General features: G+C 45.8%; 1 protein-coding gene across 1 annotated transcript; it reads right to left on the reverse strand.

The window, feature by feature from the left end:
- Positions 1-1,202: 1,202 nt before the first annotated feature.
- Positions 1,203-26,953, reverse strand: LOC311145986 (eIF-2-alpha kinase GCN2-like). Its single transcript, XM_084182398.1, has 39 exons — positions 26,625-26,953; positions 26,334-26,449; positions 25,925-26,027; positions 25,597-25,770; positions 25,438-25,518; positions 25,039-25,187; positions 24,850-24,950; positions 24,575-24,732; positions 23,924-24,462; positions 23,165-23,280; positions 22,865-23,019; positions 22,302-22,735; positions 22,138-22,201; positions 21,963-22,052; positions 21,665-21,787; positions 21,021-21,125; positions 20,715-20,781; positions 20,538-20,617; positions 20,127-20,228; positions 19,961-20,011; positions 19,527-19,763; positions 19,055-19,130; positions 16,958-17,079; positions 16,562-16,611; positions 16,274-16,442; positions 10,665-10,781; positions 10,466-10,531; positions 10,112-10,282; positions 9,843-9,977; positions 9,650-9,757; positions 9,254-9,382; positions 6,588-6,674; positions 6,288-6,400; positions 6,139-6,197; positions 5,593-5,696; positions 5,169-5,237; positions 4,021-4,065; positions 3,026-3,141; positions 1,203-1,678 (listed from the first exon to the last, which is right to left on the reverse strand). The coding sequence occupies exons 1-39, from the start codon at positions 26,757-26,759 to the stop codon at positions 1,621-1,623; spliced, it is 4,974 nt and encodes a 1,657-aa protein (XP_084038524.1). The 5' UTR covers positions 26,760-26,953; the 3' UTR covers positions 1,203-1,620.
- Between the last annotated feature and the right edge of the window lie 20 nt (positions 26,954-26,973).

Here is a 26,973-nt window from a genome sequence, read left to right on the forward strand (position 1 = left end):
GAGATGCGGTGTGGGTGAACGGATGATCTCCGCATGTGTATTTCCCACCGTAAAGCATGGAGGAGGAGATGTTATGGTGTGGGGGTGCATTGCTGGTGACACTGTCTGTGATTTATTTAGAATTCAAGGCACACTTAACCAGCATGGCTACCACAGCATTCTGCAGCAATACGCCATCCCATCTGGTTTGGGCTTAGTGGGACTATCATTTGTTTTTCAACAGGACAATGACCCAACACACCTCCAGGCTGTGTAAGGGCTATTTTACCAAGAAGGAGAGTGATAGAGTGCTGCATCAGATGACCTGGCCTCCACAATCCCCCGACCTCAACCAAATTGAGATGGTTTGGGATGAGTCGGACCGCAGAGTGAAGGAAAAGCAGCCAACAAGTGCTCAGCATATGTGGGAACTCCTTCAAGACTGTTGGAAAAGCATTCCAGGTGAAGCTGGTTGAGAGAATGCCAAGAGTGTGCAAAGCTGTCATCAAGGCAAAGGGTGGCTATTTGAAGAATCTCAAATATAAAATATATTTTCATTTGTTTAACACGTTTTTGGTTACTACATGATTCAATGTGTTATTTCATAGTTTTGATGTCTTCACTATTATTCTACAATGTAGAAAATAGTCAAAATAAAGAAAAACCCTTGAATGAGTAGGTGTTCTAAAACTTTTGACCGGTAGTGTATACGGATGAGGCGTGAGTGGGGAATGCAGCAGACAGATCTCAGTCTCACACTCAGGGCTTCATAAAACCAGACAGAAAAATGCTGAGCCAAGAAGGCTTGACCGGACAACCTGAAGAATTCACAAGGTGGACCATGCCTGTTTCGACTTGTCTGTCACAGTTTGCTCATAAAGCTCAACATGAGGAAGTGAAGATTGCTCCGAAAACTGAAGAAATCACCCATTTAAGGAGCTTTTTTTTGATAGATGAGCTTTTTACAGCATAACGGTTAAGCCTATTATTAGTGTGGTCACAACGGCTTTTCCATACCATCAGAGGACACATTCAACAGGAAAATGTTTGGAAATTCATAGTACTAGTCAGAAACCCGATAGATCTCTCAGTAATTGAATATACACAGTCCATAGCTAATTATCAAGTTTCTGAGCTAAATCCAAGGTTTGAGATGCTTTATTTTATGAATACATTCATTGTTTTCGCAGACTGCTGCATTTTCATAGAAGAGAACCACAAACTGAGGAAAAATTTGATTTATTTCCATTATTCATCATGTCACTTAAAAAATATGGAATTGGACATTAATTTGGAAACATTATCTGCAATCAAAAAACCCTTCCTCTTCAGAATGTATATGAACTGTTCGATTAAGGCAGGTACAGTAAGAAGATTAGAAACTGTCTTTGTCTTCTTGTTGTAGGGAGGAGCACATAATGCTGTGAGCTTTATGGGGGTAACAGCTGATTGTACCTGGATTACATTTCAACACTGTAAAAGTTGACATTTGCATTTGGGTTCACCCTCTCAAAAGAAAAGTCATAATAAAGCTGTCAACTTTTTCAAACAGATACTGTTTCACTAAATTGAAATGCACAGCGAGCCCGTTGTGCTGGGAGCAGCTTGGAGCTTGTCCTGGGCAGTAACACATCTTCGGTTTCACAGAAGAATATTGTAGTAATCGTCCTTGTAGCTGTACAAAACCACCACAGCAACCCTGCAAAGACAACACACTTGTCAAGTCAAAAACTTGGCACTTAATATTTGTCCAAAACAACCCCACCATGTGTCCACTAGCAGACTGTTGATGTTTCCATATGCAAAGGGAATGTATAACACTTGCTATGGAAATCAACGACAGACAATAACCTATAAGTGATTTCTTGTGTAAGCCTACCACACCAGGTAAAGTCTGTTTAACTGGCCAGTTCATTGTGTAAAACAACCTAATAGGACCATTCCTATTAATTGTCACCTTGATCAATATCGGCCCTAGCTTTCCATTCTTTCACAGGGCATTTCAGATGACCTGGCGGGCGGCTAGTCTGTTTTGAAGTACATGAAATAGTGGCTGTAGCTGTAAGACTGGGGCAGCTCAATGACTGTGGGGCCCTATGGGTAGTTTATAGGCACAGTGCAGCCAGGTGACTGTTGACTACTGTGACCTTTGGCCCACTCATCTTGTCCTCTCCGTGCCCTAGTTCCAGCCAAAACAAATAAATACAAAAAACTCACCATGAATATCTCCATTGTTAGCGAGCCCAAATGACGTTAATTTGTCAGTAAACACTTTTTCCTTAATGGTGAATGAGACACACAGTACACACAGGAAATTAAAACCAACTGCTCTGGGTAGTCTACGAAGAGCCCAGATGGAGCCAGAGAAAGAGGCTCTAGCTTACTCCTGCATTATCCCCATTCATGAAAGAGAACATCCATCAAATCCTACATAGGCTCCTTGTTCTGAGCATCCAAATAAAGCTAGGCAATGAAAACCAAATAGAGAGAGTTTAGCCGAGTCTTTGAGCAGGGTTATAGGCAGTGAGGCTGATATTAGCCCAGGCCCCTGTACAGACAGCCTGCAGTGGGGCTTAAACCCTGCATGTGACCTGGCCTATGGCCCAGGACTCTCGGTGTCACTCACAGTGGAAACACCCAGAGAGCAGACAGACAAACAGTCCAAATCCTTACCCCAGATTCCAAATGGAAATCTGATAATCTGAGGAGTTGTTTTAGAGACTATAGTTATCTCTGACCTACTCCGTTTGAAGAGTTGACTGACATCCACACACCTGGTGTGGGCTGGGGTTTTCTGGTGTTTGCTGGTCATAAAAGGAAGTCTGGTTATTAAAGGGCCTTTAATGATCTCTACCGTTTTCCTCAGGTTTCATGATTTTTTATAAAAAGGCGAGTCAGGGCCTGAGTCAGACCCTGGGAGCACACAGGGGCGAGGCGATGGGGTCTACTGCCCTGCTCTCACACTCTGGCTGGGCTGGGCTCGCCTGCCCTGAGACACTCTGACCCTGTTCAAAACAGCCCAGTAACCACAGGTACAACTATGCACCTTTTCATGATTTTGAAGCGGTGGATCTCCTCGCAGATGGACTTGAGGTAGCGCTGCTTGGGGAGGCGCGACAGCAGATGTTTAACGCTGATATTGAACGGCTCATCTCCATCAAACTACAGAGAGAGAAGTGGCAGAGAGAGAGAGAGAGAGAGAGCAATCAGACATTCAACATAGCCGCTGTGATCAAACAAACAGGGTTGTTTATGTTTATGTATTTGCAGTTACCGTGTCAGAGACTCCACCATATAAAAGATATATCTGCGGGTTGTGGATTTTACACATTGTATATTTTTGCCTGTTTTGGCTGGCGGTGCAGTAAAGCTTCCCAGTGAGGCTGCTAGAAGAGTTTAGAGTCCCAGGCCTTCACTGCTCTGTGGGGTAATTAGTCAGTCTGATGCAGGGTTTCCTGTGGGTCCGGGCATGCTCACTGTGTATTGTAAGTTGTTTTATACAGTGGAAGTGTTTTCTCTGACACTCACTCACAAAGCCACGTGTGACGTGAGAGGGGAACTGTATAAGGCCGCCATTCATTCTACGCTTTGTCTACTAACATAAGCTTGTGTTCTGAGCATTTTTCATCTTTATTATGTTTCTTAACACCATATAATTTACATTCTATTTTTATTTTTTTATGAAAGCTAGGGGTTTCGGCTTTGTTTGGCAGGCGCTGCAGCCAGGAGTTTGGAATGTGAGTGTTCACACCTTGTCCCAGCTGACAGTAACTCTGTGGTGTTTGTTGGAGGGGTCCTTGCAGGACTGCTGGCTGAGGACAGAGTGAAGGTGTTCCCCCACATCCCCCCTCCCCTCCCCAGACAAGGCTAAGGAAGGAGTCAGTACTCCCTTCTTTTTCCTCTCCAAAGGCCTGACCTTCCTGGCCTCCCTTTCTCCTTCCCTCCCTCCACCCTCCTTCTCCCTCCCCTCCTCCATCCTGCCAAGATGTCCTTTATTGGCTGTGCAGACGGAGGTCATGATAAGCAGAGCTGGGTACAGACCTCCAAAGACAGGAAGTTGATGAGGGTTTCCTTCGGCAGGTCCACCTGGGACGGAACAACAGAGGGAGGTGCGTTAGACTCCACTAACACAATGGATGTTACTGTATCTCACCATGTAATCCCAGACCATACTGTACATAGCATGCTGTCCCTTTCCTAAGGAAGTATATGTAACCTCAGCCACAGTATCCAAATATTAGCAATAAATATCTAAGACACATTCCACAATGGCAGCACAAAACAGAAGGTTCAGTTCCCACAGCTTAAGGTCATGAAGTTCATTTGCACACTGTGCTGTGCTGTAGCAATTTAGTCAGAGCAGAACATTGACTTATTATTGTTCGTTATTTTTCATTCATGGTGCTCTCTCCACCACTGAGTGCACTACTGTAATTCATTCATGGTGCTCTCCACCACTGAGTGCACTACTGTAATTCATTCATGGTGCTCTCTCCACCACTGAGTGCACTACGGTAAATGTCCTTTGCAGGAAATCATAGAACTGTCAGTGCTGATCTTCCATCTATGCCTTTATATTTTGGGGAAATTGCATTTTTCTTTAGTTAAGGGTATTACCTATGACAGACGGGTAGCATTACTGCTGATGTAACCTGGAAGCAGACTTCTAGCTCTGAGTAAATACATACCGGCATCAAGGTGAATATGTCTGTTATGCTTCAATAACTCACGCTCCAGCATCTAGCCTCTAACCCTCTGATGTGAACCAGACACAAACATATGGAATGACAAATGTATTTGGACTATGTCGTATCAGTAAATAATACGCATTATAAATTTACTCTGTGAATACCTCCTTTCAAATTTACTACGAACCCACAAATAAACGAAATATGATATCAATTTAGCTCCAAATTACACGCTCTCGCCTTCTGTTTTCTGTTTTGGAGCAACTGGAATCACTTTGTAGCCATCTACCTCCAGGACAGCTCTGTAAACCCCTCTGCACCGCAGAGAAGAACAGAGGGGAAAACCACTAGAAAGTCCAACTGATCAGCTAACTTCTGTCCTCATTTCACTATTTCACACATGGATCTATTTCACACATGGATCTATTTCACACATGGATCTATTTCACACATGGATTCAACAGATAAGGTGTAGAGCGGGGAAAACAGCAAATTACTTACAGCCAGAACTTCGATGTCATTGCTCTTGCTCTGTAAATTGCTACCTAGATTCTGCAATCTGGTTTGTATCTGAAAAAAGAGAGAGGGGGGGAAAAGGAGTAATTTCTCCCATGAATACAATGAAACAGGGAAACAAAAGCCACTTCATCCTCACATGCAATCCGTCTCTACGCGAGCCAATGTGGTTTAAGCCTGGGCTGGCCTCTTGTAAAAGGCGGCGTGTTGTCTGACTGTGACGAACGCTACAGTGAGACAGAGCTGGGAACCACAGCCAGAGAGAAAGAGAGACGGCGAGGTTGTCTCGGTCTCGTGGTCGGCTGCATGACTGGGCTTGGCCTGGTTTGTCTGTCTGTTGTGTATGTCTTTCTGTCTGTTATAGCCTACTCCAGGACAGGTGTGAGTGACGTGTGACTGATTGACAGACCTGAGTCTCGTAGCGTCGTCTGGTGCTAGAGGACACCTTCTCCGGGGTGATGAGGTTCACATTCATGTTACTAGAGGCACTGCTCCCGTGCTGCTCTGATGATCCTGCCAGACCACACCACACACAGAGACACACACACACAATCCTAATGAGACCATGGCAATATGTCAGAGCTCCTCTCTCACTGAACTGTTACAGCCTTCTCCCACCACCACCCACAGACACCAGTAGACTGAGAAGCCATCATTGTTAACCAGACTAATAAGTCCAGTGTGTTGCGTTAAGGTTTATATCTACTGTACATGTGAGTCAGAGGTGGTGTGAAATGTAACACTAGCATTAATCACTTTGCAGTTCACATATTCACCATCGCTCTTTGATTATACATTTAACACAGCTCTACCACCATGTAGGGGCTTGTATGGAATTAAACCCAGAACAAAGTAGGATCATGGAAAACCAGAGGACCATAATTACTGCTCTGCTCTCTGTAAAAGGCAATGGGGTCATCCTTGGACACAGGGTCAAGAGGCTGTTGAACTGTACCTGAGGTACTGACGAGTGATCCCTTGGAGTTCTGAAGAGAGACAGTCTCAGAGATTTCCCTGTTGGAGGAGAGACAAACACAGCTGTATCAGTCTCTTCCCCCAACAACACTGGAAGTCTATTACAGAGTTAGTAAACCGTGTTGTCACCTGACATTTCTCTCCTCATTGAATTTGGTCCGACATTTCTGAACAATGTGATCCACAAGGTCAGACTCTGGAATCCTCTTCTCTGACTGCCTTTCCTTCTCAAAGGACTTGACCTGGGGACACACGGGGAATAGGGAGGGGAATCAGACCTGCTTCCAACACACACTTTCATTCCAAATTCTCATATATACCAAACATTAGGAACATCTTCATAATATTGAGTTGCACCCTCCCCCTGTTGCCCTCAGAGCTTTGATCATCTGGAAAAGCCGTATATAAATGAATAGTTATTATTATTACCTTGATGTAGTTCCCCTCCTTGTCTGAGACCAGGGCCATGCATGTGATGCCAGCCTGTCTGCAGTGCTCCAGCAGAGTCTCCTGGGACTGGACACAACAACACAGTCAGATCCAGAGGGAAGAAAACCCTACTTTGTAATAGCCAAGTTAAAATATGGTATATACTGCTCCCAAGAAGATGTCCCAATGGGCTCCAGATCCTGCAGCCTATTTCCAGACCCAGACTAACATTTACAGTTACTGCTACTATATGTGGATTGACCAACTGTATGGTTTTGGTGAATTAGAACCTGCATGTACTTGCTATAGGGCAGAGTTCCCCAACTGGTGGCCTGCAGGCGGAATTTGGCCAGCGGGGGGTTTTATTTGGCCCCCCAAGTTTTCTGAGCCCCCCCAAAAAAAGAAATCATTGAATTTTCATTGTTGGACATTTTAAAAAAACACCAGGAAATCAGCTCTAAGAATCAGCTCCAAGTGATTTTAATTTGGGAAATCTGTTCCCAAGTATTTCCACGCTTAATAGAGAGACGTGATCATATACAAATGTAAGCATGGTTTGAAATGATTATGTTTTAGTCAAATATTACATCTGTTTGGGCTTCTTGCGGTCAATTTGCAGTCTACAAATTATTTGTAATTATGTTCCGGCCCCCCAACCATCCGCTCAAGAAAAAAATTGGGCCGCGGCTGAATCTAGTTGATGATCCCTGCTATAGGGGTTGTGGTAACAGTGGGCTACAGAGTTAAGCGAGCAAGTGGACTCCTTCAACACTATACAGTGAATTAGTTTGAGGATAAGCTCTCCCTCAGCTCTATGTTTCTCCTGTAATACGACAGTTGGATTATGGGAAAGTTAGTTTGTGGCTTATTCAGCAAGACTGTCTGTTTAAGAGTAAGAGTTGAAAGCAGTCCTGGTGGTTTAGTGGTGTGATGAAAGCTGGGCAGGTTTCAGTGGCTTTCTTATGTCTCATCAGTTCCTGTGCAAACGGAGAGTGTGTGCAGTACATGTTGGAATGTAATAATAAAAGCAGAAAACTCCCCCATTTTACACTGAGATCAGAGCAAGTGATGTGGTGGGAGACAGAACAGGGGTGGCTGAGATACCACTGGGCCACGGCAGCGTAAAGCCTGGAAAATTAAATGCGTGCTGGGGGAACGCTTGACTTGTGCCTCATAAATTCCTCCAGAATGGCGGAGAACCAAGTTTAGCTTGGAACAGAGAGCGACTCTGCCCATTGCCCAAACCTGGGCCTGTCCGGGTAGTGCATTCACCCGTGGCTGTGTGTGAGCAGCAGAGCTGATTTATCCTAATCAAATACAGCCAGACAGGTTTCATCTGGCAGGCAACGCTAAGTCAGAACAGAGCAGAGCAGCAGATGGACTCTGCTGAGGAAATACCTGTACTGTATATCACCTCTCTGCTCTGCTCTCCAGCAGTCTCTCCAGCAGTCTCTCTCCCCACCAGCTTCCTCACAGCAGCTCTCTCACTGAGACCGACATAGAGAGAGCTGAGGCTATAGGTCTGCCACTGTGGATGCCTGTGGGTCGACCAGCTTTCTGCCATTTGCCTCCCAGCTGACCGCAGATAGGCTTCACCATATTTGGCTAGTAAAAGCTAAAAGAGAGGAACCATCTCCGGACCATGAATTAGCATTTCCTGGAGATTTTGCCAGTAAAAACAGTGCATGTGAAAGGTGTTCGGAGGGGAGCATCTCAGCACTTAATAAACTCTGAACACTGCCTCCTGACCACTGGATGTTGTCTCTCGCACTACAGAGGCAGCCTGAATCCCCCCACACCCCCACCCACCAGCTGGCTGGCTGCTCCATAAGGCAGGCATCCTTTACAACTTGGGAGTGACATGTTGTTCCTCTCCAGCAAAGCAGCGCGAGCTCAGACAAAGTAACGCTTTTAATTGCTGCTTGGGGCTCAGGGGGATGGAGTTGGGCAATCAGTGATGTTCTAGAAAGTTCCAGAGATAGAACAAGAGAGAAAATGAAGAGTAGAAAAGAGAGGATGCTGGAGGGGGTGGGGTGGAAGGAATGATGGCGAGGACAAAGAAACAGCAAAAACAAGGGAGAGGTAAGGTAAACAGAGGAAAAGAGGATAAAGAAGAATAAGAAAGTTTCCAAGTCAGAGGAGAGAGAGAGGAGAGCTGTCAGCTGCACGCTATGCCAGGTTGTGGGGGCGAGCCAGAGGGAGACACACACAGCAGTAGTGACGTACAGCTCCTGGCCTGAGATCAGGCTGTCACATAAACATGAAGAATGTGACCCGAGGCATGGCACCAGAACCAGGGAACAACACCCACATTCAACAGCAAGATAACACATTGAAACTCTTCTCAGGTTAAAGTTGGTCAACAGACAACTACAAACTGAAAATATAAACTACGTAGAAAACTCTTTACAGTAACAGAGATGAGGAAAGTCGACGATAAGAAACGACTGGGCATCGTATTTCTTAAACGTGCTACACTAACAGGCTTATAAAAGTAACCTCAAAATGGAACCCATTCCCCTGACTGTTTACAGGTCAATATACTGTCAAGGTAAATAACTCGGGCAGTTTGGACCCCCTGTCCATGTGGGGTAGAATAGAATAGAGGCCCCCTGTTGGTTAGGTATTGTCACAGCAGAAAGCGCTACGGGCTGCTCATCACTTACCTGTGACACATCATAGACGATGTCAGCAGAAACCCCTGCTGTCCACAGCTTCTGGATCACATTGATGGCCCTGCCCATGGAGGTGTGGCCTACTGGCACCACCAGCACATCACATGAACTGATAGAGGGCTAGGAGACAGGGAGTTAGGTTTAAAGATGCACACACACATAGAGCTCCACACTAATTCAGAGTTGATTACAGAGGGTTTGGGGGTAAACCCATCAACTGTCATTCTACAGTATAGAAATATACAGTAGAGCCTTTCCCAAAATAGCTACATTTTAGAGGAAGGATAATAACAGACATTAACTTTAATGGAGGCTCAAAGTAATAAGCCATCATCAAATATGACCTTCTGTGTCTGTGGGTCATTATCACTGATGAAGTGTACTCACCGGCTCCTCCATGTTGGCCAGGGCAGCACAGACCTTGTCCAGAGCCACACTGGCCCCTACTGCCGAGGGGACAGGAGCAGAGGATGCTGGGCCACGGAACTCAAGGATCTACAGGAAGAGAACCAGAAACCCTGATACTTCAACACTTGTTAGGTTGAATCTGTTGGAGGCATGGGTAGGATGGGGGCATTACCAGGTGGTCGTATCTCCCTCCTGCAGCCACGATGTCTGGCACCGTGCGTCTGCGTTTCTTGATGAAGGCCACAAACTGGAAGATGACCCCACAATGGTGCTGCACTTTATATACCAGACCCAGGTTGACCACCACCTAAAAGACACACACGAGAGAGAATCAATCAATCACTCCACAGCAAAAAACATTTCATACCATTCTCTCCATGCACGTCATACACCAGACTCGAGGTAACGATGAAGGTGAAGGGTGAGATGGAGTAGCAGTACCTGCAGCTTGACTCCCAGTCTCCTGAGCAGACCAGTGAGCTCCTCCAGGTCTCTGAGGCCCTGCTTGGCCAGCTGGGTGACGGCAGTCTTCTGTTTGGTCAGAGAGGTAATGAGGGGGACCAGGTCCTGAAGGTCTCCCTTTTGCTCTATGTACTTATACAGCGTCTGCAACTGGCAGGGAAAGACAGACAACATCAGACAGAGGGAACATACACCATCTGAACAGAGAGAGAAAACATAGTATATGTTGCTGAGAGCAAGGCCATGTTCAAGAAAGGCTGACCAGTATGTTCCCTCTGAGCAGAGTCAAAGTGGAGACACTGATGATTTCACCAGACAACAGTAGATACTTACACTGTTGTTGGACAGAGACAGGTTACAGAACTTGGCCTCCACCTCTCGCCTAGTCAGCTTTTCACTCTATGAACAGAGACACGGTACCATTTTACCAGTGGTAGAACAAAGATGTTATGGACAAAACTTATATCACACAATCTACGCATGCATGGTGTATGTTTAATTTGCACATGAGTGCCGTGTGCAGAGTACTAACCATGGCGTCACAGAGGATGCTGGAGGCGTGGCTCAGTTTGTCCTCGGGGACTCCGCTGTGTAGCAGGATGGCCTTCAGCAGACTGGTGTGGTTCAGGTAGATGTGGTAGTTCCTCTCCTAACACCACCCAACACAACACACCATTACACCACACAACCAATACACCATGACACCACACAACCAATACACCATTACAAAACACAACCAATACACCATGACACCACACAACCAATACACCATTACAAAACACAACCAATTCCACCTTACACCACACAACCAATACACCATTACACCACACAACCAATACACCATTACAAAACACAACCAATACACCCTTACACAACACAACCAATACACCCTTACACAACACAATCAATACACCCTTACACAACCCAACCAATACACCACACAACCAATATACCATTACACAACCAACACACCATTACACAACACAACCAACACACCATTACACAACACAACCAATACACGATTACACAACACAACCAATACACCACACCACACAACCAATACCCAACACAACACACACAGTCATTTCTCCCCTGGTAGAGAGTGGTAGTTCCTCTCCGAACACCATCATCAAACTCAGACACCATTACATCTGAGCACAACTACAGTCCAGCCTCATCCCTAAACCACTACTGTAGGAGGACTGCTCATCCCTAAACCACTACTGTAGGAGGACTGCTCATCCCTAAACCACTACTGTAGGAGGACTGCTCATCCCTAAACCACTACTGTAGGAGGACTGCTCATCCCTAAACCACTACTGTAGGAGGACTGCTCATCCCTAAACCACTACTGTAGGAGGACTGCTCATCCCTAAACCACTACTGTAGGAGGACTGCTCATCCCTAAACCACTACTGTAGGAGGACTGCTCATCCCTAAACCACTACTGTAGGAGGACTGCTCATTTACCTAAACCACTACTGTAGGAGGACTGCTCATTTACCTAAACCACTACCGTAGGAGGACTGCTCATTTACAGTTGAAGTCGGAAGTTTACATACACCTTAGCCAAATACTTTTAAACTCAGTTTTTTCACAATTCCTGACATTTAATAGTAAACAATTCCCTGTCTTAGGTCAGTTAGGATCACCACTTTAATTTAAGAATGTGAAAAGTCAGAATAATACTAGAGAGAATGATTTATTTAAGCTTTTATTTATTTCATCACATTCCCAGTGGGTCAGAAGTTTACATACACTCAATTAGTATTTGGTAGCATTGCCTTTAAATTGTTTAACTTGGGTCAAACATAGCCTTCCACAAGCTTCCCACAATAAGTTGGGAGAATTTTGGCCTATTCCTCCTGACAGAGCTGGTGTAACTGAGTCAGGTTTGTAGGCCTCCTTGCTCGCACACGCTTTTTCAGTTCTGCCCACAAATGTTCTATAGGATTGAGGTCAGGGCTTTGTGATGGCCACTTCAATACCTTGACTTTGTTGTCCTTAAGCCATTTTGCCACAACTTTGGAAGTATGTTTGGGGTCATTGTCCATTTGGAAGACCCATTTGTGACCAAGCTTTAACTTCCTGACTGATGTCTTGAGATGTTGCTTCAATATATCCACATAATTTTCCTTCCTCATGATGCCATTTATTTTGTGAAGTGCACCAGTCCCTCCTGCAGCAAAGCACGCCCACAGCATGATGCTGCCACCCCCATGCTTCACGGTTGGGATTGTGTTCTTCAGCTTGCAAGCCACCCCCTTATTCCTCCAAACATAACGATGGTCATTATGGCCAAACAGTTCTATTTTTGTTTCATCAGACCAGAGGACATTTCTCCAAAAAGTACGATCTTTGTCCTCATGTGCAGTTGCAAACCGTAGTCTGTCTTTTTTATGGCGGTTTTGGAGCAGTGGCTTCTTCCTTGCTGAGCGGCCTTTCAGGTTATGTCGATAAAGAACTTGTATTACTGTGGATATAGATACTTTTGTACCTGTTTCCTCCAGCATCTTCACAAGGTCCTTTGCTGTTGTTCTGGGATTAATTTGCACTTTTCGCACCAAAGTATGTTCATCTCTACGAGACAGAACGCGTCTCCTTCCTGAGCGGTATGACAGCTGCGTGGTCCCATGGTGTTTATACTTGCGTACTATTGCTTGTACAGATGAACGTGGTACCTTCAGGCATTTGGAAATTGCTCCCAAGGATGAACCAGACTTGTGGAGGTCTACAACAGTTTTTCTGAGGTCTTGGCTGATTTCTTTTGGTTTTCCCATGATATCAAGCAAAGAGGCACTGAGTTTGAAGGTAGGCCTTGAAATACATCCACAGGTACACCTCCAATTGACTCAAATGATGTCAATTAGCCTATCAGAAGCTTCTAAAGCCAATTTTCCAAGCTGTTCAAAAGGCACAGTCAATCAATCAATTTTTCAATCAATTTTATTTTATATAGCCCTTCTTACATCAGCTAATATCTCGAAGTGCTGTACAGAAACCCAGCCTAAAACCCCAAACAGCTAGTAATGCAGGTGTAGAAGCACGGTGGCTAGGAAAAACTCCCTAGAAAGGCGAAAACCTAGGAAGAAACCTAGAGAGGAACCAGGCTATGAGGGGTGGCCAGTCCTCTTCTGGCTGTGCCGGGTGAAGATTATAACAGAACCATGCCAAGATGTTCAAAAATGTTCATAAGTGACAAGCATGGTCAAATAATAATCAGGAATAAATCTCAGTTGGCTTTTCATAGCCGATCATTAAGAGTTGAAAACAGCAGGTCTGGGACAGGTAGGGGTTCCATAACCGCAGGCAGAACAGTTGAAACTGGAATAGCAGCAAGGCCAGGCGGACTGGGGACAGCAAGGAGTCACCACGGCCGGTAGTCCCGACGTATGGTCCTAGGGCTCAGGTCTCTCAGTTGGCTTTTCATAGCCGATCATTAAGAGTTGAAAACAGCAGGTCTGGGACAGGTAGGGGTTTCGTAACCGCAGGCAGAACAGTTGAAACTGGAATAGCAGCAAGGCCAGGCGGACTGGGGACAGCAAGGTGTCATCATGCCCGGTAGTCCTGACGTATGGTCCTAGGGCTCAGGTTCTCAGAGAGAAAGAGAGAACGAGAGAATTAGAGAGAGCATACTTAAATTCACACAGGACACTGGATAAGACAGGAGAAGTACTCCAGGTATAACCAACTAACCCCAGCCCCCCGACACATAAACTACTGCAGCATAAATACTGGAGGCTGAGACAGGAGCGGTCCGGAGACACTGTGGCCCCATCCGAAGAAACCCCCGGACAGGGCCAAACAGGAAGGATATAACCCCACCCACTCTGCCAAAGCACAGCCCCCGCACCACTAGAGGGATATCCTCAACCACCAACTTACAATCCTGAGACAAGGCCGAGTATAGCCCACAGAGGTCTCCACCACAGCACAAACCAAGGGGGGGGCGCCAACCCAGACAGGAAGATCACGTCAGTAACTCAACCCACTCAAGTGACGCACCCCTCCCAGGGACGGCATGAAAGAGCACCAGCAAGCCAGTGACTCAGCCCCTGCAACAGGGTTAGAGGCAGAGAACCCCAGTGGAGAGGGGAACCGGCCTGGCAGAGACAGCAAGGGCTGTTCGTTGCTCCAGAGCCTTTCCGTTCAATTTAGTGTATGTACATTTCTGACCCACTAGAATTGTGATACAGTGAATTATAAGTGAAATAATCTGTCTGTAAACAATTGTTGGAAAAATTACTTGTGTCATGCACAAAGTAGATGTCCTAACCGACTTGCCAAAACTATAGTTTGTTAACAAGAAATTTGTGGAGTGGTTGAAAAACAAGTTTTAATGATTCCAGTACCGTAGGAAGACTGCTCATTTACCTAAACCACTACCGTAGGAGGACTGCTCATTTACCTAAACCACTACCGTAGGAGGACTGCTCATTTACCTAAACCACTACTGTAGGAGGACTGCTCATCCCTAAACCACTACTGTAGGAGGACTGCTCATCCCTAAACCACTACTGTAGGAGGACTGCTCAGTGAATAATGGTCACAGAGGCTGGCTGCTGCTCTCTCATTCAGTGACTCACACATTCTTAAAAGCTTTCACACATAGAGAGAGGGAATATCCAGTAAATGGTGCAATCAGGGAGAGGGCCTTTTAGAGGTGGCCTGGAGGCATGGTGATCCTCTGGCTGTAGCAGAACAGAGCAGGACTGGGCTCATGCTGGGTGAACTGGGCCTACTGTACCAGGGTTTCTTCTGGATCAAAAGGGGGCTTAGGTAGTGAGCATGGCAGGGGGCGCGGTCGGCCCGGCTGAATTTTAGAGGCCCCCATCTTGGCGGTGTAGAGACATTTTTGCTTTTATATGCCAATTTCCTGCAATTCTACACATTTTGCCATGCAGCTGAGAGAAAATGTTGCAGTTTTAAAGCAAATTTTGTGCAATTTTACATATACTGCCATAGAGCTGAGAGAAGATTTTTTCCTGCAATTCGATGCATTTTGCCATGGCTAATACTGTGTTCTAACTATACTGCTAAATTGTCTCTTATATTTTGGTGATTGTTAGTTCTCAAAGATTACAATCTTTAAAAATATATAGTTCCATTATCTTTCCTCCATTCTTTATATCTGGTTTTAGTCGTTTAAGTTTACACTGAAAGTTATTTTCCCACCCAAGAATTTCAATGGCAGAAAAATCCCTGTGTAGTGTCCTGGGAGTGAACAGGTCTGTGACTAGAGCTAGACAGGTGGTGGACAGTAGTGTCTTGTGGCCGAGGTGAGACAGGGAGTGTACTGTCAGGGAGTGAGGGAAGGACAGTAGTGTCTGTGTGGCCGAGGTGAGACAGGGAGTGTACTGTCAGGGAGTGAGGGAAGGACAGTAGTGTCTGTGTGGCCGAGGTGAGACAGGGAGTGTACTGTCAGGGAGTGAGGGAAGGACAGTAGTGTCTGTGTGGCCGAGGTGAGACAGGGAGTGTACTGTCAGGGAGTGAGGGAAGGACAGTAGTGTCTGTGTGGCCGAGGTGAGACAGGGAGTGTACTGTCAGGGAGTGAGGGAAGGACAGTAGTGTCTGTGTGGCCGAGGTGAGACAGGGAGTGTACTGTCAGGGAGTGAGGGAAGGACAGTAGTGTCTGTGTGGCCGAGGTGAGACAGGGAGTGTACTGTCAGGGAGTGAGGGAAGGACAGTAGTGTCTGTGTGGCCGAGGTGAGACAGGGAGTGTACTGTCAGGGAGTGAGGGAAGGACAGTAGTGTCTGTGTGGTCGAGGTGAGACAGGGAGTGTACTGTCAGGGAGTGAGGGAAGGACAGTAGTGTCTGTGTGGCCGAGGTGAGACAGGGAGTGTACTGTCAGGGAGTGAGGGAAGGACAGTAGTGTCTGTGTGGCCGAGGTGAGACAGGGAGTGTACTGTCAGGGAGTGAGGGAAGGACAGTAGTGTCTGTGTGGCCGAGGTGAGACAGGGAGTGTACTGTCAGGGAGTGAGGGAAGGACAGTAGTGTCTGTGTGGCCGAGGTGAGACAGGGAGTGTACTGTCAGGGAGTGAGGGAAGGACAGTAGTGTCTGTGACCTGAACTAGACTGTGACAGGGGTAGTAACACGGTGAAAGGAGTGAGTCAGACAGGAAGTGGTCCAGTGTTCGTACCTGCAGGACACTGAACTCCTGGATAATCTCTGAGATGGTGAAGATGGTCTCAGCGTCAGGCAGCAGGCTGTTCGTGACAGGGACAATGACATCAAAGGCACATTCCAGCAGCTCCCTGGGGTGAGCCCTGTCTAGCTTCCTGGGCCGGAACACACGCTCGATGCTCCACCTGCACACACACACACCGTTACATTATGCTGGATATAAACATACGTTCTGATGACATGCAAAGATTGAACATGCATAGATTCAACAATTCAGTGATTGACTCCTGACTATGAGGTTTACCTCTTGAAATGGGTAATATTATTTCTGGCCACAAATCTTGCGAATGCCATCTGGAATGGAGACAAAAGAGAGACTCAGTAAACAGTGCATGCAGGACTACAATAAATCACTATGTGGAAACAGACAGTTAGTTCTTAGGTTGTTCCAGGGTTGTCCTGAGGTTATCCTGGCTCTAGTCATTTACATTTTAGTCATTTAGCAGACGCTCTTATCCAGAGCGACTTACAGTTAGTGAGTGCATACTTTTTTTTTTTTTTTTTCATACTGGCCCCCCGTGGGAATCGAACCCACAACCCTGGCGTTGCAAGCGCCATGCTCTACCAACTGAGCTACACGGGACGGCTCTGACACTAGTCCACTCATTGCGTGTAGTACTTCCTGCTTCCTGATGCTCACCCGGAGGTCGTAGGGCAGGGTGACCAGCATGCCGCTGTGGTCCATGAAGCAGGCCAGCTCACTGCCCTCATACAACTTCCTATTCCTTGGGAGCAGTAGGGGGGTCTGGAGACGCACAGCCCCTGGACAGACAGCCACAGAGACACTATGTTAATGTATGATAATATGTTTAATGTACACTACCAGTCAAGAGTTTGGACACACCTACTCATTCAAGGGTTTTTCTTTATTTTTACATTGTAGAATAGTAGTGAAGACATCAAAACTATGAAATAACACATTTGGAATCATGTAGTAACCAAAACAAATCCAAATATATTTTATATTTGAGATTCTTCAAATAGCCACCCTTTGCCTTGATGACAGCTTTGCACACTCTTGGCATTCTCTCAACCAGCTTCACCTGGAATGCATTTCAATTAACAAGTGTGCCTTCTTAAAAGTTAATTTGTGGAATTTCTTTCCTTCTTAATGCGTTTGAGCCAATCAGTGTGTTGTGACAAGGTAGGGGGGGTATACAGAAGATAGCCCTATTTGGTAAAAGACCAAGTCCATATTATAGCAAGAACAGCTCAAATAAGCAAAGAGAAACGACAGTCCATCATTACTTTAAGACATGAAGGTCAGTCAATACGGAACATTTCAAGAACTTTTAACGTTTCTTCAAGTGCAGTCGCAAAAACCATCAAGCGCTATGATGAAACTGGCTCTCATGAGGACCGCCACAGGAATGGAAGACCCAGAGTTACCTCTGCTGCAGAGGATACGTTCATTAGTTACAAGCCTCAGAAATTTCAGCTCAAATAAATGCTTCACAGAGTTCAATTCACAGACACATCTCAACATCAACTGTTCAGAGGGGACTGTGTGAATCAGGCCTTCATGGTCGAATTACTGCGAAGAAAGTACTACTAAAGACACCAATAAGAAGAAGAGACCTGCTTGGGCCAAGGAACACGAGCAATGGACATTAGACCAGTGGAAATGTGTCCTTTGGTCTGGAGTCCAAATTGGAGATTTCTGGTTCCAACGGCCGTGTCTTTGTGAGACGCGGTGTGGGTGAACGGATGATCTCCGCATGGAGGAGGAGGTGTTATGGTGTGAGGGTGCTTTGTTGGTGACACTGTCTGTGATTTATTTAGAATTCAAGGCAGACTTAACCAGCATGGCTACAACAGCATTCTGCAGCGATACGCCATCCCATCTGGTTTGGGCTTTGTGGGACTATCATTTGTTTTTCAACAGGACAATGACCCATCACACCTCCAGGCTGTGTAAGGACTATTTGACCAAGAAGGAGAGTGATGGAGTGCTGCATCAGATGACCTGGCCTCCACAATCCCCCGACCTCAACCCAATTGAGATGGTTTGGGATGAGTCGGACCGCAGAGTGAAGAAAAAGCAGCCAACAAGTGCTCAGCATATGTAAGAACTCCTTCAAGACTGTTGGAAAAGCATTCCAGGTGAAGCTGGCTGAGAGAATGCCAAGAGTGTGCAAAGCTGTCATCAAGGCAAAGGGTGGCTATTTGAAGAATCTCAAATATAAATTATATTTTGATTTGTTTAACACTTTTTTGGTTACTACATGATTCCATATGTGTTTTTTCATAGTTTTAATGTCTTCACTATTATTCTACAATGTAGAAAATAGTCAAAATAAAGAAAAACCCTTGAATGAGTAGGTGTCCAAACTTTTGACTGGTAGTGTACATAATAATATAACCTCATAAACACAATATGGAAGTTCAAATTCAACCAGTGTGCCCGCCAGTCAAATACATCTACTTCGCATATTGCATAATTTATATATATATTTTTTTATCTTGACCTGGACGAAGCAGATAATATAGAAACGGAATAAACAACTCAAATTAAGAATTGCGGCTTTATAAATGTCTACAACATGTATATATAACCGAACATCTGCATATAATTATTGTCACCAGAGACAACAGTATATATGTGAGCAGATGTTCAAGTCAAGGCCCCAGTGAGGTCTTCATAACAGCGAGTTAGAGTGGAATGGGTCAAGTCGTTTGCCCAAGGGAGTAAACATGACTTCAGCTCTTGAAATGGGTCAAAAAAGTCCAGACTCACCGTGTTTCTTGAAGATCCTGGTGATTGTTTCGTACACATACTGTTGCAATTTAGCACTGTTGAAATTAAAACTACCCTGCAGCAAAACAAAACAAACGCAGTCTGTTAGGAATCAAAAGGCATCGATTAAAGCTCAAACAGCCCCAGCATGATGAGGACCAGATCACAGGAGAACTGTAGTGGAACACAGGAACAGCATCATTACTGTGTCTACAGTGACACCTACAGGAGGAGATGAGTCGCTCTTGCCACTTTGGACCATTGGACCATTCTATTCTGAGCATTCAAGACAAATTCTCCAATACTTGTCTGTCACAAACAGTGGTTTGAGATGCTATGAAATGGCAGAAAGAATAATGGTACCCAAGCTTTAACGTCTGGTTGGCTTTGTGTTGTGTTTGTGTGGCTAGGCCAGGTTTGAGGGGTCTGGTCCAATGTGTCAGTGTGTTGGCCGGAGCAGTAGGCCTAGTACCTTGTGGAGGTCGATATCGTAGGTGTAGTCCATGACAGGGGAGGTGTTCTGGGAGAACAGCTGGTTGACCATGGTACGGTAGGCCTTGCCGTTGACGTTAGCCATGGTGTGCTGCAGGACCTCGTGGAGCTCTGACTCCTCCATCTGGGGTGGGGGCAGCAGATCACTTTTCAAGAGCTCCTGGGCTGTGGGACGCAGGGCCGGGTCATGGTTCAACAGCCAGCCAATCACGTTCCTCTGAGATAGACACGGGGCTAAGGATCAGTCAATCAAAATCAAACTGTCCATACTGTGTAATGTCACTCAGTTAAGTTTCATTACCAACTTCCCATTGTGGGACTATAAAGTGAACTACTACTTCTACTTTTTACATAGAGTTTCACAGAGCTGAGAGTATAACTTGTGTAACATGAATTGAATATGTCCTTCCTCACCTGCATTCCACTCTTACACTCAGGGAAGTCTTCAGGGAAGTGGATGTCCTCCTGCAGGGTGGAATGACAGAGTAATGGAACAGCGATGAGAGATGAGTGATTGAGACCATTCCCGTGGCCCCCCCACACTACACCTGTCTGTGTTCTCTGTGCTGGATAGACTCACCATGCGCAGCTGGCTCAGGACTGAGATGCGTTCAGAGCCGGTGGTCATGGGCCGGTAGGACATCTCAAACAGGATGATACCCAAGCTAAACAGATCCACTTTCTGAGGAGAAACACAGATCACGGGATGAACCCTCTCCCCTTTACATCAGGTTCATACAGTCAATTCAGAATGATATATTTCCTAGTGAGAATACAGTATCACCGTTGGGAAAACCTTGAACTGCCTCAGATGATGGAGGACAGTCTGTGCTCCACCCAGGAGTCAAGGGCCTTAATAAGTCATTACAAGATAGTATAATTATTTTGAGACTACTTTTGAGATCTTTGATGAATGATTGTACTGAGACAATGTCTCTTTATTTTGTTCTTCTGAACTGACGTTGGTGCTTGTTCCATTCGTATTTGTTACCTGGTTGTATGTGGCTTTGGTATTTCCTTGCACCTCTGGACTGACATACAGGGCAGTACCAACCATACCAGTCATATTCCCTGTTCAGAAATAAGGTAGAAAATATGAGCTTAACAGAGTCACAAAGCCTGAAACACTAGAGGCAGTTTGATGTGGAAGGATGTTGCTTCTAAGTACCTGTTGGGTCCGATTTGAGAATCAGAACAGAGCCACTGTCCTCAATATCCAGTTTACCTGCTGCAGCCTATGAGGAGATTAAATGTACAGTCAAAACCACTTATTTGTTGATTCTTGACTTATTTGGGCTTGCAGAGAAGGTAACAACACATTACAATTCTGACATTAGGACAAAAAAACACAAGAAATACACAAACGTGATACAGCGTCAACATTCCACTTATAGACCTCAACATAAACTTCAAAGTATCAGTTAATTCATCTCCATCACCAGGAGACAGCGGAGCTGAGGACATTAAGGCATACCATATTAGCAGGATGGTCTGTGGCCAGGCCAAAGTCTCCAATTTTCACATGGTCCTGAGAGTCCAAGAAAATGTTGACAGGCTTGAGGTCTCGATGAATCATCCCCTGTTGGAAGGGTGATGGAGAGGTGATCAATTAGTGCTAATTGGAACCATGGCTGGAAGCATGTCATGCGTGTCATCATTGTTGTTCTGGGCCGTGCTGTGACAGCTTGGCTTCTTGGTATAGAGGTAGGAAGGTACACGTATGCCAGAACATTTGAGCATTTGAAGAAATGAGAAGAGGATCTTTAAAACATATTTCAAAACACTTGCACCCAAAATTCCCATAGTTACAATTTGCCAAAGGTGGAGAGTCAGTCATCATTAATTCATACAGCACAAATTATATCCCATATCAATGTCCACCATGAACCTAGCAAATTGACATTGGGATCAGAAGATTTAGCAGATACTTGGAGTGGAACAACAGAATCACAAGCAGTGACTGTCCTGGACTTCCTCGTCCCCTCTCTCTCTCAACTCTTCTCCAACACTATGATCTTAACATTACATCTCTGTTCCACACCCTAAAGCAGACATTGAACCCTGCAGTGCACTCTGAAGGGGACATTGATTAGGGGAGACGGTGCTTTACAGACAGACCTGTTCGTGGATGTAGGCCAGGCCATCCAGGATCTCCCTGAAGAACCTCCACAGGCGACTGTTGTCCTGATGCAGGCCCTCGTCAATGGTGTCTCGTAAAGTGCTTTTTTCACAGTATTCCATCTGGAGGGAGGAGAGAACACAGGACAAGTTCTGATTATGAGGAGGTCCCTGATTAATTTTCTATCACAAAAGGGTCCCGGCCCCAAAAAGTTTGAGAACCCCTGGGTTAGATATCAGACATAAAACAGTGCCCTCTAGTGGGGCATTAGTTAAGTGCTAGTAAACTGAGCCTTACCTGGATGTAAAGATAATGTGCTATGAGCTGTGGCCTCTCCGAGTCTGTGCTATCTGTCGTGTCACCCCCCACTCTCTTGCTTGGCTCCTCCTAAGGAATGGAGATTACATTGAATGTAATTGGTGAAATTGTACACACTAGTAACACACACCATGGCAATCATGTGAACACTAACCTGGGAAATGCTGCCATTTCCATTGTCAAAAATGATGTCACTCTCTGAGTCACTGTTTGATGGGCTGGATGTAAACAAAACAAATAACAAGAAGTACATTTTATTTCAGTATATCAAGTGCAAAGGACACTGCACCAGATGTACGGTGCCTCAGAAGAACTCACAGGAACGAGGCACAGAAGACATCCTCTTCTTCATCATCGTCTTCATCGCTGGACTCGTGGCCACTACACTTGACGCTAGAGGACCTCTCGATGGAGGTGCTCCACTCCACCGAGCTGGCCAGAGCGGGGGGAGGGGCGTTGTCCTCCACATTGTCAAGAATGCTGATGCCCAGCTCGTTGAGGCCCAGAGAGGGGGCTCGGACCTGGGGCAGTTTCTCCGCTGTGCTCTGGGGCTCGGAGCTGTCTGAGCTCAGTACGCCTGTGGAGGGGGTCTCATGCCTCTCGATCCAGGCGTTGTAGTAGCGGACAATGTTCTCATGGTTGAGGCGCGACAGCAGCGTCACCTCACCTTTGATCCTACGGAACTGCTTACTGGCCGGGTTCACCTGGATACGCTTCACAGCATAGTAACAGCCATCCAACTTGTTCTGGACCTGCACACAAAGAGAGGGTGGGGAGACAAGGGAATACAGACATTGTGAACAATAACCACAGCCTAAAAGAAAAGAGGAAGGCTATGAAAGCTACTTACTGTCAGCTATGCTATATTAAACATGGTTTACCTTGATAACGGCACCAAAAGCTCCTTTCCCCAGCAGCTGTAGCTCTTCAAACTCGTTGAAATAACGTGAGAACTGCCTCTGCAGCCCAGTGCTGAATGGGGCGTTAAGGATGTAACTGTGAGGGATGACCGACGACACAAAGTCATCACCATTGTCTGGGAGAGGACAGAAAACACAAGTCAGGACTCTATATAGTGAATCAGGACTCTGAAAGGTAACCATCTTTTCACAACTTTATAGGCTTTAAGACTGAAAATATCTAATGGCCCTGTTCTGAACTTTGTAAAGAGAAGTTGTCACCTTCTGGACTAGCGTCCTGGCACTGTGGAGGGATCTTTGGAGGTGGAGGGTTGAGAAAGGGGTGGTCCAAGAGCTGCTGGGTGTTCCAGCGGTCAGCATCATTCAGACACACACACCTACCACACACACACGCATACACACGCACAGAACAGTGAACGGTGCATTACGCATGGAAACTTCCATTAGAGCTGACATTCATGTAGGGCTTTCCTGGCAAGGCCCACTGTGGACCGTCAACATTTTATTTTTTTGTCATTTAGCAGATGCTCTTATCCAGAGCGACTTACAGTTTGTGAGTGCATACATTTTTCATCTGGTCCACACGGTGTTACTCTGCATCCACAGTACACTACACTAACACTGGTACCCAAACACAGAGGATGAGCTCTGACAACCAAGCCCTGATTAACACATTGTCCATGATAGGAGGACAATGGGCCAAAAGGCACAGGAAAGTTCAATACATCAAAATGAACCTGTGTGTGCAATGTGCATGGTTTCTATCAAAAGAATAGTAAAGCTGACATGTTTCCTTAATCATCTAGCTAGATATTCAAAAAACACATGTGCTAATGAGTCATAATCTGTAAAACACGTTTTCATTTAACCACAGAAAAATGAAAGTTTTAATTGACTGACACCATTAAAATGTGAGAAGGTCCAGGCATGGAAGAAGTGGCTGAGACTGGGCTGTCTAGCTGTCACTGAGACTAGCTGTCTGGCCAAACTGAGTGGATGGTTATTGTCAGGCAGGCGTACCTGTTGAGGAAGTCCTGGAAGTCAGCGGGCAGGCTGGTGGGCACAGACACCGGGTACTCCCTGACCTTCTTCCCCTGGCTCAGTGCCAGCAGCATAAGCCCCAGGCTCCACACGTCCCCTTTCTTCCCAGCCTTGGTGGGAAGCACGTCCTCACAGAAGCGCACGCGGGCCTGCTCAAAGATGTCCTCCTTGCAGATGTCGGCCAGTCTCTTGGAGAGGCTGTAGTCTGTGAGACGCACGTTGCCCTGGTAGTCCAGCAGCACACTAGAGGCGCCCAGCTGCTTGTGGACAACGGAGTTGGAGTGGAGGTAGTGGAGGGCAGCCAGGAGCTGGGTGGTGTGCTGGCGGAGGCGGTCCAGGGGGATGGGGTTCTGGCTGGCCAGGCTCTGGCTCAGGCTGCTGCTGCCCCCCACATGCTCCACCAGCAGGTCCACCACCAGGCAGTCATCCCTCTCACTGGAGCTCAGGGCCTGGTAGTGCACCAGGTTAGGGTGCTCCAGCTTCAGCAGTGAGTTCAGCTCACTCTCTGCCCCATGGATCTATAAAGAAACGGACAGAGGGTATTACTTAGTGTGTAGGCATCTGTGTTACAATATCTTGAAATCTATGACTTTAACATCTGATGTCAGATCTCAGCTAGGAATTACTCACCTGCTTTTTACAATTGTCAATCTTCCCGTTTTCCTCACTGGTAAAGAACTTGCCAATCTTCTTGTTCCAGCGTAGGATCCACTCGTATACTACAGCAAACTCTCCGTTGGTCGCATCGAACGCATTATAAACATTACGGCCAAGCCTCTCACTCTCCCCTTCCAGAGACAGACACATAGCATACTGAGGCGCACAACTCAACATTTGACAGTACAGTAAACTACAATGCAAAACAACATAATGAGAGAGATTTACAGGAAATTATCATCTCTTACCGAGGCACTTCCCTCTATGCACTATGAGGTCCCCCAGGGTACTGTTGCTGAAGTGAAGCACTTCCTGTGATCGTGGGCTATCCTCGCTGTATGTGTCCCGTCTGGTGACATCAAAAACAAATGCAGAGTTAGCTCAGTGTAGTTCAGGCACAGAGCTTTATCTTATGAATGCATGTAGCTGGTCCGTGCCTGTGGCGGGTGTTGGAGTTTGTTCGTCTCCGGTGGTTGGCCCCTCTTCTGGGCTCAGTGAGCTCAGGTGGAGGCCCAGGGGAACAAGGTGAGCTGCCCAATAAAGAACAACTTTCTACGGCAGGCTGGTCCATACTCTCAAAGCGCTCCTGGGCAGTCACAAAGCCAGAATATGTTTACATTTCATGCTCTATTTTGTATGGAGGTTTCTTTATAATATGTAGGTCAAAACAAGCATTATTTTAATTAATTTGGTTTCAAACAATATTATATTAATTGATGATCAGTATCCTAAAAACCTAAAGTCAAGTACTTTTCCAAAGGAGCGATAAGAAGTATTGCTTATCTTCTAAAAAAGTGAGTTGGCTAAATGTAAACATTTGAAGATTATGAAGGCACCTGTTTGGCCATTTCCTTTCTCCTCTTCTCCTCTCGTTTCTCCTCCTCTCTTCTTTGGATTTCAGCCATGATCTCACATTTCTGTAGAGGCTAAAGGGTTTAAAGCTACAATACATTTGTGTGTGTGTGTGTGTGTGTGTGTGTGTGTCTCCTCCTTACCGTCTGCTCCTCCTGCCTGCGGCGTTGGTCCAGTCTCTCCTGCTCCTCCAGGGCTAGCCTCTCCTGATGCAGCCGCTGGTTCTTCAGCATCTCCTCGTGAAAGGAGCTGGACGGAGGCTTGTTGTGTTCACTCAGGAACCCCTGGACATGGTCTGCAAGCTCATAGATCATCACCTGGGGGAAGAGAGGGGAAGGTGATGGAAAAAATACAGCATTTTGAGACTTACACAAAGACGTGACCAAAGCAAAATTATCATTGTAGTGTCTAAGGGTTCAGTGGAGATGTTTGTCATCTGTCTGTCGGCCTGTAAATGTCTGTCTATCTCACCTCCCCACATCGCTCTGCAGCCAGTTTAGTGAGCTCTGTCTGGAGGCTCTGGAGGTTGTCATTGGAGAGACCTTTGGCATTCTTCAAGTCAAGTTCTGGAGTCCTGTCTCCCAAACAAACAAAGGAATGAATGCTTAAAAACATATACCATTTTATTCCAAACAGATTAAAAGATTAGGCGATTGTCCCAAACCAAAAGACACGTTGAACGTACATATCAGGCACAGTATTCCTAATGCCAGAGGTGGCGGTTGTTATTCATATTTAATCAGACAGCAACAGCTGGCCTGACTACACGTGGCCCCAGTGGTGCATACTAGGCAATATGATCTAACATTATACATAAATCTAGGGCAAGGTATACTGTATGACATGCATTCCATTGATGGATTCATCTAATGCCACTCACACATCTGGGTATGTTGGTGGGCATTTGACCTGCAAGTCCACTGTCACATAACTTTCCTTCCCATTGCTTAGTCCATTAGGTCGCAGGCACAGGTATACCTCGGGTGGCCTTTTGATCTGAATGAGGAGAAAGCACAACACAGAAGGCCACAAATATAGGAATTATTCGTGTACGTTTTAGGTTAACTATATATATATATGCACCTGTTGGTGTAATCAACACCACATTGCATCAGAAAGTCAGCAATCAGGAACTCTATTCATCAAACAATTGTGTTGAATGTAGGCCTACCTTCCATGGATGGTTATTCCGCAGATCCTGAAAATCATCTCCAAAAATGGATGCAAGCGCTTCTAGTTCGTTTTCCTGTTGAACAGAATAGTCGTCGGTCCCACTCCCAGCTGTAGAAGTCTGATGACAACTCATCCTACTAGCTGAGCTACATAGGCACTCATGTCTCGCGCATACACACCTCTCAATATTGAGGCGATTTAGTTACAACCTATTGTAACACTCGTCTTTTGTTACTTGGTAACATTACAATATCAACAATGTATCTGATTCCAAAAAGTTGAACTTCCAGCATTGACAGCACCACGGAATCACAACATTGTTGCAACGCTGGCGCATGGCAGGCGTC

This window comes from Coregonus lavaretus (assembly GCF_964263955.1).
Source record: "Coregonus lavaretus genome assembly, chromosome: 18".
NCBI lineage: Eukaryota > Metazoa > Chordata > Actinopteri > Salmoniformes > Salmonidae > Coregonus > Coregonus lavaretus.

Excerpts from the sequence above, each read along its gene's own strand:
- LOC311145986 (XM_084182398.1), bottom strand. The coding sequence starts at position 26,759 with ATGAGTTGTCATCAGACTTCTACAGCTGGGAGTGGGACCGACGACTAT. Across the intron at positions 21,788-21,962 it reads CACATTATCTTTACATCCAG|ATGGAATACTGTGAAAAAAG; the intron begins GTAAGGCTCAGT and ends TCCTCCCTCCAG. Across the intron at positions 10,782-16,273 it reads AGGAGTTCAGTGTCCTGCAG|GAGAGGAACTACCACATCTA; the intron begins GTACGAACACTG and ends GGGTGGTGTTAG.